The 12,271-nt window shown below is 44.2% G+C and overlaps 1 protein-coding gene across 4 annotated transcripts in view; it reads left to right on the forward strand.

The window, feature by feature from the left end:
* ARFGEF2 (ADP ribosylation factor guanine nucleotide exchange factor 2) overlaps positions 1-12,271 on the forward strand; it is a 100,021-nt gene that overhangs the window by 18,452 nt on the left and 69,298 nt on the right. For all 4 annotated transcript variants that reach the window (XM_065892493.1, XM_065892491.1, XM_065892492.1 and 1 more), the window contains exons 4-6: positions 3,998-4,144; positions 5,086-5,265; positions 5,623-5,857. In XM_065892493.1, the coding sequence (XP_065748565.1) occupies positions 3,998-4,144; positions 5,086-5,265; positions 5,623-5,857 (562 nt within the window). The remainder of the gene's footprint in view (positions 1-3,997; positions 4,145-5,085; positions 5,266-5,622; positions 5,858-12,271) is intronic.

Consider the following 12,271-nt stretch of genomic DNA (forward strand, 5'->3'; position numbering starts at 1 on the left):
GGGTGCTCCCTGGAATACTGAATGAAAAAATTCATTTCCTCTTGGGGTTTGTCCTTGCAAACCTGTTTGACTGGCTTTTCCCAGTGTGGGTGATGTGACTTCTGCCTTGGAAATGGAGGGCCAGTGTCTAGGAGTAAAGCTTGGTTTTGGCAGGGTTGAAGCCAGCTGCAGAGGCTGTGCCCTGGGCATTTTAAGGAGTCCCTTTTTGAGCATGGAGAGATGATGGGGTAGCAAAGGTGCTTCTGGGTTTGGTTTGCTGTGAGTACAGAGCTCAGCATTCCCTCCCCCACAGGGAGAAGCCCAGAGCCTTCCCTTCTCACTTCTCCCAAGTGACAAAGATTCTCCTTATTCCTTTTCTCCAGCACCTGGTCACCACACGCTCCCCCAAGGCCAGGACTGGAGGAAGGAGGGTTAGTTCAGGCTTGCCTAAACTAGTGAGTGATCTTCAAGTTTTTCTGGGCACATACCAACCACAGAAATTATTTTTGAGAATATTCTCTCAGAATATTCGTATTTCTTCAATTATAAGATTATATACAGGTACTACTGTTATTAAATTATGTACATTATAAACAATACAAAAACAGACCTTTTAAAAGGGTAGGACAAAAAAGTAGATAGAAACAGACTTCTAATATTTTCTTTCTACGTAAGGCTGTAGGAAACCACTGGTCTGAGCCATCTGGTTCGTACCACAAGCATTATCTTTTTTTTTTTTAAATAAATTTATTTATTTTTGGCTGTGTTGGGCCATCATTGCTGTGCACAGGCTTTCTCTAGTTGCGGTGAGCGGGGGCTACTCTTTGTTGCGGTGCATGGGCTTCTCATTGCAGTGGCTTCTCTTGTTGCGGAGCACGGGCTGTAGCCGTGCAGGTTTCAGTAGTTGTGGCTCGCGGGCTCTAGAGCGCAGGCTCAGTAGTTTTGGTGCACGGGCTTAGTAGTTGCTCCGCGGCATATGGGATCTTCCCGGACCAGGGCTCGAACCCGTGTCCCCTGCATTGGCAGGCAGATTCTTAACCACTGCACCACCAGGGAAGTCCACAAGCATTATCCTTTATCTCTTATTTCTAAAAGACTTTGGATTTTTTAATGCACATTTTAAAACCTATTGTAATAATATAAATTGTACCTGACTATATTCTCTGTTAGAAATTTCTTTTAGAACTTTACAGATTAAGGCTGAAGGCCCTTGGACTGCTAACCCCAAACCCAGTTGCCTATTTAGGTGTATAATTTTCTCTCTCTTTTCTTTTCTTTCTTTTTTTCTTTTTCTTTCTTTCTTTTTTTAAAACATAAATGGTATCATTTATGATATCATTTTTCTGTGGAGGACCACATGCTAAATATTTAGGCTTTGTAGGTCGTATGGTCTCCATTTCAACTCTTCAACTGAGCTGTAGTAGCTGGAAATTATATCATATATCATTTATACTTGTACAGATTTTTCTGTGGCTTGCTTTTTACACCAGTGTTTTTAATGCCAGAACACTACATGCAAATTGAGGGCATTCCTGTGGACTGATAAATGATGTGTTATGCAACCATCTTACTTATCCCTCCCCGTCTAGAGGGGCATTGACAAGTAGCATCCCTGTGCAAGCAGCCTCCTTGGACACAAGTATCAGTGAGCCAGCTGCCCAGAGGCCTCCCTCCTCTGCCCTTCTTCCCATCCCTGCTTCGCATCAGCAAAGAATAAGACAGGAACTTCTACTCTCCATCTCTGTCAGTCCCTCATGGTCCAAGCCACCAGCATCTCCCCCCTAGACAGCTGAGGTGGCCTCATCATGGGCGCCCAGCTTCCACTGCTGTTGCCCTCCAGCCTGTTCTGTACTCAGGAGCCGGGCGGAGCCTTTAGAAATGTATCCCATCGTGTCCATCCTTTGCTCACACCTGCTAGTGCTTTCTACCTCACTCACTGTGCAGAGCACCTTCCTCAAGTGAGCCTGCCAAGCACGCTTCTGCCCCTGTGAGAAAAAGGACTGTCTTATCACTGTTGTACCCCAGTGCCAAAACAACATCTGGTACAAGGAAGGGTGAGAAGGCAGAACTAGAAAGACGCACAGGTTGCAGGAACTCTGCTTTCTTCCGGCCCTGCCTCACAAGGGAGTAAAATTATACTTAAAACCCTTTTCCATTGGAATGGTAACGTGCCCTTTAAGGAGGGCATAGAGGGGCGAATACTTCCAATCTTTTTTTATATTTGAATTAAACATCTGTAATTCACCTCCATCTTTGCTTTGCACCATCAGTGTTGGGTTCTGTGGGGCCTGCTTTTCAGCATTCACATTTTAGGAGCTCATAGACCATCCCACTCATAACCCAGTACTCAAAACGGACTTGAGTCCGTTAGGAGTAAGGAGTCAGCAGTGTCCAAAAGCAGAGCTTATTTACCAGACGGCCGGTGCTGCCCTCACTGGAAGCCCGCATGGGGAACAGCGATGAGAGCAGATGAGGTAAAAGGCATCTGGACTTGTTCTTCAAAAACACACTTGAGCACCTCCCCGCCTCCGTCTGGAGCTCTCTGGGGCTGGTCTTGAACAGCAGAGTGTGTGCAGGCCTCTCTTTTGCTCACTCGGTCACTTGATTCAGCAGTGTCGTATTTGTGCTCTCAGTCACTCTCTTTCCATCTGTTTTTCTTCCTGCTTATTGAATGGCGGCGCTTTCGAGGCTAATGATGGGGAAGAGCCATTGAGAAACGGCATCTGGCCTCCGCAGGGCGGCGCATCTTCCTGTTGCAGTGGTGGCGGCACTGTGGATCGCCTCAGGAGCTGTGTCTCTCTGGGCAGGTAGATCAAGAATGTGACACGCCAGAAAACAAAAAGATAAAGAACAGAACAGCATTTGTCAGAGTCTTTACTAAGTCACTGGAAGCAGAGGGTGCCTTAGAATTCACGGATCCCAGAGGGCTTGTAGCAGATGAGTGGTTCTTTTTATGTGGTCAGCCATCAGGATAACCTGGAAGACTTGGAGAAAAACCGATTCCTGGGCTCCACCCAACAAGTTCTGTTAGAGGAAGTTTGTGTTGAGGTCCAGGAATCTGTATTTGTAACGAACTCCCTCAGGTGACCATGAATCTCAGCCAGGCTTTGAAACCATCCTGACCTTTGAGTTCCCTTCCAGCTCTCAGATTGTCCCTGATGAAATCCAGGTCAGGTGTGAGGTGGCCCAGGCAGGCAGGTGGCCCTGTCCAAACTGATCTGTCACCTGACCGAGAGGGCACAGCTCAAGCAGCCTCATCTGAAGAGGCTGCCGCACGGGTGACATGCAGTTTGATAACGTAGGTGCAGAAGTCAGTTAGTTTTTTTACTTTAATTTTTGGAATAGAAAATACACCAACATGGTTTTATTCAACATTCAAAAAGAATGAAAGCCTGCTCTACAAAATGTGTTCGTCCCGCCCCTGCCTACAGCTGCTTAGTTCTCCCTGCGCTCAAGCAAACCATGTTATCATTAGTTTTTTATGTATCTTACTGTTAGAAAAAAAAAAAGTTTTTTAGCAGCTTGAGATATAATTCACATGCGTACAATTCACCCATCTGAGGTATACAGTTCAGTGACTTTCGTATATTGACAGAGTTGTGGAGCCCTCACCACAATCTAATTAGAGACCATCTTTATCCTCAGAAAGAAGCCCCGTTTTTGCTCATCAGCAGTCACTCCCTGTTTCCCTGGGATCCCCCCAGGTCTAGGCAGCCGCTGACTACTTTCTGTCTCTATTATGTATAGTTTTTAATCGCTCCATTTTTTACACAAGTGATTTTGCGCTGGGGTCTGTTCTACACGTGCCTTTTCCACCACTGTGGGCTCTTCTGCCATCGGGAGTCAGGCTGGATGCTACGCTCTCAGGGTGGCTGTGCCCCCTGCACCCAGGAGAGCAGAGAGATCTGTGTGGGAACCGGAAGTTAAAGGCTGAGCCCACTGCCTGCCTCTTACTGCTGTGGGCGGCCTCAGCCCTGGCCTGGCAGAAACTTCTCATGTCTATGATTTCTGTGTTTAGAAACTCATCGCATATGGGCACATCACCGGCAATGCCCCCGACAGTGGAGCCCCCGGGAAGCGGCTGATTGACAGGATTGTTGAAACCATTTGCAATTGTTTTCAAGGCCCTCAGACCGATGAAGGAGTTCAGTTACAAATAATTAAGGTATTTCTGTCTGTCTGCCTGGTCTGGATTTTAAATGAGAAAGCTCATTGCCCTTGGGAATTTGGCTTTCTAAGTTACCGTGTGTTAGTTGTCTCAGGAGGTGCTGAGCTGGAACAGAAAAATGTAAGCATCACTTAGATCTTTTGTTAAGTGTCAGAACTGATTAGCATGGACTGAGACAAGAAGAGTGGAACCAGGTGTGTTTTCAAAGTAAACAGTTCCGCTGATAACTACATAAATTGCTTGTGAATTAAATTGACTTCAAATCCTCTGCTCTTTCCCCTCGAAATTCTGGATTCCCAGACTGCCATTTCTCAGCAGGTCCTCGTGTTGATACTTTTATCACCAATTTGCCCCTGTCCTCTTACCCTCCCTTTCCTTCGCCCTGTTCCATTTCTGCTGCCAGGAATGGTTTGGCATGGGGTGGTCCCATCTGCTTGTCAGAGAACCGATCAGGATGGGTGCGGTCAGTGTTTCAAATCTTAAATCCTGGATGTATTAGCTTTGTGAGGGAGCTCCCTGTTAGCCACACCTTTCCTGAAGCTCCCTTGAAAACCCACCAGGGAACTCCGAAACTGACCCTCCCCCCCCATCAAAACATGTATATTTTGTGATTGGCGTAGGTGAGATCAAGTTGGAGCACTTTCCCTCCTGAGACAAGTCTGTATTTTTGGCTTTTTAAAAAGTAAGCTGATAGAAAGCCCACTTCAACGCAACTTATGTACTTTAAATGACTTGTATTCTATGGAGTTAATAATTGTGTTTAAACTCAAAGCAGTAGGGGGTTGGTTTTTGGTACTAATCATCCAGTTTAGTTTGCAGAGCCATCTTCTTAAACCAAACCAAATTAAAAACAAAGCCAAACCGTGTAGAAAAGTTTGGCTGTGAGAGGATGGGAGGTGGGTGCTCGTGAAGGTGAAGGTTGCGGATTTCTGTTTTAGGCTCTTCTGACTGCAGTGACGTCCCCGCACATTGAAATTCACGAGGGTACTATCCTACAGACGGTCAGGACATGTTACAATATCTATTTGGCCAGCAAAAATCTCATCAATCAGACCACTGCCAAGGCTACTCTTACTCAGATGCTGAACGTCATTTTCACCCGCATGGAAAACCAAGTGGTGAGCGGTAGCAGTTATCAGCTGCTGGGGGACGGGACACCATCCCATGCTGTGAACTGTTTCATGTGTGGCCTCGGTGCTTGGTGAAGATTCATAGCATTTTAAAATCAATCCCTTCCTCCTCTGAGTTCTCTGCACTCTGTTTTTATCCTTGCTTTAAAAAGCAGAGAGAGAATCTAGCATGGGTTTTAAAATTTGCATTCAGAATTTGCTTTGAGTTAGCTGCAGGAGTTTATTTCCTTTTTAAAATTCTATCCTTCTGTTTGGAAATTTTTATGCAACAGGCTGGCGTATTTTCTGTTCCTTATCAAAATGCTGGATCCATTTAGATTGAATCCCTTTTTCGTTGCCTTTCAGTTGCAGGAGGCCAGAGAATTGGAAAAACCAATCCATTCGAAACCCCAGTCCCCTGTGATCCAAGCTGCAGCAGTGTCCCCAAAGTTCAATCGTTTGAAACAGAGCCAGGCACACAGCAAACCAACAACTCCTGAGAAGACAGATTTAACCAATGGTGAACATGGCAGGAGTGGTTCTGGAAAAGTGAGCGCAGAGAATGGAGATGTGCCCAGAGAGAGAGACCCGTCGCTATCAGGTACGGCCCATGCGCTTCCCTGTCCATCCTGTATCCGAGGGGCAGGTGAAAGAGTTGTCTGGTGTCATCGCAGGAAACCTCTGATAGCAGCTCTTCTATTTCTGGGTCTCCCCCTTGACTTCCCTTTCGCTTTTCTCTTACGAAACACAGCCAGTGAGGCATTGGTGTCTCAGATCACGTTGTCAGTTGTGCACTTTTCTTTGGATAGTTCCTGGAATGTATTGATATCTAGCCACTGCCACTTGATGTCAGCTTCAGTGTCGTGGGTTCACTTTGGAGCATTTGTCTCCCAGGAGTTAATCGTTTGGGTAGTTGATTGTTCAGTGTCTGTTTTATCTCCCAGAGGAGGACAAGGACCTCCTGTGTCACGTATCCACAGGATCTCCGTGCTTTGCCCACTGCCAGACAGTTAGTTGCTATTTATGGACATCTGTGAAGGGAGCCAGAAGGTGGGTGGGTGGCTGGGTGGATTCATAGAGAAACAGATAAACAGGTAGCTTTGTTTTCTTCTTCTGAGACCAAGTACACTATTTGGTTGTGTTTGCTTTTTTAATTGAAAGAGATATTCCACACCTGGTGATAGTCTTAAAGTAAGTAAAACATTAGGCATGAAATTTTGGACTGGGTTGTCATATATTTCTGAATGTTTGCATCTCTCTCTGGGCAATTTGTACAAACCAGATCCTAAGTTCATATATTTTTCAAGAATGTACCTTCTTCCCAAGTGATTCTGCCAAATAATTCTTCGCTCTAGCTGACAGCTCTACAGTGAAGTATCTGACCCACCTTTTTTTTTTAAATGTTTTTTTATTGTGGTAAAATTCACATAATATAAAACATACTATTTCAACCATATTTAACTGTACAATTCAGTGACACTAAGTACATTTCACATTGTTGCGCCACTCTCACCATCATCCGTCTCCCGAAATTTTCAGCTTCCTGAACTGAAACTCTGTCCCCATTAAACACTGACTCCCCATTTCCCCTCCCCACCCCCGGCCCCTGGCATCCATCAGTGTACTTTCTGACTATGAATTTGACTATTCTAGGTATTTCGTATAAGTGGAATCAAACAGTATTTTTTTGCACCTACTGTATATTGGAACGCATTTTTAAGGTTAACTTAATATATGTCTACAAACAGATTGTGTTTTTTTTCTCCCCGTGCTATACAGTAGGTTCTCATTAGTTATCTGGTTTATACATAGTAGCGTATATATGTCTGACCTGCCTTTATAATTGGTCTCATATCTTCTTCTGCCCCATTATTGGTAATGACGTCTGTTGGTGGTATGTTCGCTACCAGAGAGACCATACTTGAGCAGTTTTTGTTCATCTGTAATTTACCAGTGCTTGGCACAGGTAGGAACAGACCAAGTGTTGTTGCTGGCATGTTGTTCTGTATCAGTTTACCCAAGGCAAGGATCAAAGAAAAAGTTGCCACAAAGAGCTGCATGTGTGTCTCGTGTGAACACTGTTGCAGGCTACTCAGTCCCACTGTCATGTGTCTTGGAAGGTGCTCAGGAAGTCCTGGCCCACCCTCTGTATGTGTCATCGTCTTTGCCTTATTAACTCTCAGGGCAAGGACCAGGCAGGTTTTTACTGTAACCTTTATCAGACTGTGCTCAGTCAATCAATATTAATATTTAAACAGACTGTAGTAAGCATAGCTGTGCAGATGTAAAAGCAAGTCTCTCTGAGCTGTAAGAACGTCCTTCCACTACAGCCCATTTTCCACATGGCAGCCAAAGTGATCTCTTAAAAGCATGAATTAGATCACCACCACCCCTCTGCTTAAAGCCCTCTGATAATTTCCCATCCCGTCCCATTCAGAGTGAAGTCTATGCCTGCCCCATCCCCACAGCTTCCAAGGCCCTGTGTGGCCTGGCCCCGCCCACCTCCCTATACCCTTCTTTTACTTCCTTTCCCCTTGTTTGCGATAGTGGTTCTGGTTCTTGAAAGTGCGGTGCTTGCTCTTGGTGCCTTTGCACTTACTGTCCCTTCCTTGTCCCCCCCTTTGTCTTCAGGTCTCTCAGTTCTAACTGATCCCTCTCTCTGAAGCTCCCCAGCACTCTGTCGCATCATCCTCTTTTATTTTCCTCATAGCATTTTTTTTCATCCTTTGTAAGGTTGCTTTATTTTGCTTTTAGTCCAGCGGCAGATTTTTTAAATATATATAATTTTATTTATTTATTGGATGCATTAGGTCTTTTTTTTTAACATCTTTATTGGAGTATAATTGCTTTACAGTGGTGCGTTAGTTTCTGCTTTATAACAAAGTGAATCCGTTATACATATACATATGTCCCCATATCTCTTCCCTCTTGCATCTCCCTCCCTCCCACCCTCCCTATCCCACCCCTCTAGATGGTCACAAAGCACCGAGCTGATCTCCCTGTGCTATGCGGCTGCTTCCCACTAGCTATCTATTTTACGTTTGGTAGTGTATAGATGTCCATGCCACTGTCTCACTTTCTCCCAGCTTACCCTTCCCCCTCCCCGTATCCTCAAGTCCATTCTCTAGTAGGTCTGTGTCTTTATTACCATCTTGCCTCTAGGTTCTTCATGAACATTTTTTTTTTTTAGATTCCATATATATGTGTTAGCATACGGTATTTATTTTTCTCTTTCTGACGTACTTCACTCTATATGACAGACCCTAGGTCCATCCACCTCACTACAAATAACTCAATTTCGTTTCTTTTTATGGCTGAGTAATATTCCATTGTATATATGTACCACACCTTTATCCATTCATCTGTTGATGGACACTTAGGTTGCTTCCATGTCCTGGCTGTTGTAAATAGAGCTGCAGTGAACATTTTGGTACATGACTCTTTTCGAATTATGGTTTTCTCAAGGTATGTGCCTAGTAGTGGGATTGCTGGGTCGTATGGTAATTCTATTTTTAGTTTTTTAAGGAACCTCCATACTGTTCTCCATAGTGGCTGTATCAATTTACATTCCCACCAACAGTGCAAGAGGGTTCCCTTTTCTCCACACCCTCTCCAGCATTTGTTGTTTGCAGATTTTCTGATGATGCCATTCTGACTGGTGTGAGATGATATCTCATTGTAGTTTTGATTTGCATTTCTGTAATGATTAATGATGTTGAGCATTCTTTCATGTGTTTGTTGGCAATCTGTACATCTTCTTTGGAGAAATGTCTATTTAGGTCTTCTGCCCATTTTTGGATTGGGTTGTTTGTTTTTTTGATATTGAGCTGCATGAGCTGCTTGTAATTTTGGAGATTAATCCTTTGTCAGTTGCTTCATTTGCAAATATTTTCTCCCATTCTGAGGACTGTCTTTTCATCTTGTTTATGGTTTCCTTTGCTGTACTGCATTGGGTCTTCGTTGCTGTACGCGGGGAGGGCTACTCTTCATTGTGGTGCTTGGGCTTCTCATTGTGGCTTCTCTTGTTGCGGAGCACAGGCTCTAGGTGCGCAGGCTTCAGTAGTTGTGGCTCGTGGGCTCTAGAGCACCGGCTCAGTAGTTGTGGCACACGGGCTTAGTTGCTCCACAGCATGTGGAATCTTCCTGGACCAGGGCTCGAACCCGTGTCCTCTGTATTGACAGGCGGATTCTCAACCACTGCCCCACCAAGGAAGTCCCCCTCATAGCACTTATTACTACCCCAAATCACTGAAGAGTTTTTGTTCACTTGCTCCTGGTCTAAGACCTTGGCCACCCTGTTTACCACAATATTCCCAACACCTGGTCTGGTGCCCAGCACACACATTCAGTAAATACATTTTTTTAACTTAAAATTCTGTTCTAACAAAGTATGCTTTACACTTAGTATATTGCTGTGGATTTTGTTGCCAGTATGATGTACCCCGTGAGGCTTCTCCCAAGAACGTGGGCATCAGATTGCCTGTAGAAATCAGACCGCAAACCTGCCAATGGTAGGTCAGAATGGAGGTGCACCGTCACCCTTACAAAGAGTGACTGGCTTCCACTTCTCCAGATGTGGCTCTAAAGAAAGAACAAGTCCTTCAGGAGAACCGGTTGAGGAGCCTGGGAGGCCTGGGAGGAAGGGCAGCCTGCAAGGCAGATGGTGGAGGTGCCGGCCTGGGGGACACTGCGCCCCAGGGTACAGTCCAGGCTGCTGAGGCCCCCAGGCTCCAGTGCCTCTGTGACAGAGGACACATCCAGCTCTCCTGTGGGTTCCATCCTGTGGAATGGCCGTCACGTAGCCACCCCTGGCTAGGCAGTCACTGTGCCAGGAGTGGTGCTTGCTACCTGGGTGCTCCACATACGTTGTCCTGCTTTACTGGGAACCCTTCCTGGGCCTTCTTGGGATAATGTGCCTCCCAGTGAAATGTGTGTGGGTAACAATTCACCGACAGACCAGAGCATCTTTTTCCCCTCAGCAGTTTTTCATCCCAAGTTGATAAATCGACAATTTGTCAGTCTTATCGGCCTGAGCAAGAAGTGGATCAGATAGCTCTTTGTAAATTCACAAAATGAGATTTTTGAGCCTGTGACATGCTAGCTTATGTGAATTTTAGGGCATGGCCAGCAGCCTTCCCTTGGGACCTCACCCCATTTGTCCATTCACACCCCTCCAATGGCCCAGCTATTCTCGTCAATGTTTTGAAAAACTGCTTGATTGAAATACAGTTCACATTCCATAAGTTCACCCGTTTAAAATGTACAGTTCAGTTCTTTTTAGTATGGTCACAGAGTTTGCAACAATCACCGCAATCAGTTTTAGAGCATTTTTATCACACCCAGCCCTGTACCCATGAGCAGTCACTTCCCCTTTTCTTCTAAGTTTATTTTTAAGATTCTGACTATTTAACTCCCAGCATTAGACTTTAGCATTTTTACATGTATACAGCTAATATGTAGCTGTTGTAGGTACAGAGTTACCTGTGTGTTCACAGATTTCTTAGCTCACTTTTTTCATCTTGCAACCCATTCTTTAAGGGAAAAACAACCCAACTCTTAGGTACTACAAAATAGAGAAAATGTATCCTCCCTCAGCTAGTGTAGAGGTTCTGATCAGACAGCCTGGGTTCAGATCATAACTGACCACTTAGTAGCTCTGTGACCTTGAGCAAAATCTTTAACCTCTCTGAGCCTCAGTTTCCTCATCTTTAAAATGAGAATACAACTGGTACTTATAGGTTTGTGAGAATTAATGAGAACAGTGTCTGGCACTTAGGGCTCTATAAGTGTTTGTTGTTATTATCTTTCATATAAGTTTCAGCTTAAAAAATGAGTTAGTTTAGAGAAAAAAATTACAAATATTTCAAATGGTAATCAGACTTGAAGTTAATGGGAACAGTGCAGTAGGATAACGTGAGTCTGTTTTCCATGTTAATGATACCAGATCCTCTGCTTTAGGAATTTTATTATTTTTGTTGACCAGAAAAAAAAAGGGTCTGGGGAATTCCCTGGCAGTCCAATGGTTATGACTCCACGCTTCCACTACAGGGGGCGTGGGTTCAATCCCTGGTCGGGGAATTAAGATCCCGCATGCTGCACGGTGCTGCCTGGCCAAAAAAAAAAAAAAACTAAAATAGCTTTAAACAGACAAACAAACAAAAGTTCTCAGGCTAACTCTTTATCAAAACAACAAAATGTACCCACAGGTCCCCCTTCTTTCTGACTTGTTTTTGACACAGCCTGCTTTACAGGGAGGTTTTGCAGCTCATTGGTTTATAGCATTTTTATTAGCTGTGTAATGGACATTTATTTTGGGACAATAAGTTGTCCCATGTGTTTCATACATTTGAGGAACCGTATTGGTGTGTGGCCAGAATGTGACAGCAAACAGCTTTATGCCTTGGTTTTTCCCTTGAGTTTTCTTCGCGTTACCAGATGCTTAGATGCTGGACATCACCAAAGCCTTGTTTCTAGGAAACAGGTGTATGTCATATTTCATTGTCACCACATGCACACACTTGCCCCTTCTAACTCCTGGTCTCCCTTCTCCCACTCTACTTTTTCCCTAGCATGTAGCAGAAAGTATAATTTACTTATTTATTATCCTAGCTAAGATGTAAGTACCATGAGAGTAAGGATCTTTGACTAATTTTTATTTTTTTAATTGAAGTATAACTGACTTACCACCTGATACTAGTTTCAGGTGTACACCATAGTGATTTGATATCTTTAGAGGCGACAAACTGTACACAGTTATCACAATATTATTGACTGTGTATCCTGTGATGTGCATTACATCCCTGTGACTTATTTATCGTATAAGTGGTAGTTTGTGCCTCTTAATCTCCTTCACCTATTTTACCCCATACCCCACCCCCCTCCCCTCTAGCAACCACTAGTCTGTTCTCTGTATCTGTAAGTCTATTTCTGTTTTGTTATATTTGTCCATTTGTTTTGTTTTTTATATTCCACATATAAGTGAAAACATAGAGGATTTGTCTTTTTCTGACTTATT

The sequence above is a fragment of the Phocoena phocoena genome, chromosome 15, assembly GCF_963924675.1.
Source record: "Phocoena phocoena chromosome 15, mPhoPho1.1, whole genome shotgun sequence".
In the NCBI taxonomy this organism is placed as follows: Eukaryota; Metazoa; Chordata; class Mammalia; order Artiodactyla; family Phocoenidae; genus Phocoena; species Phocoena phocoena.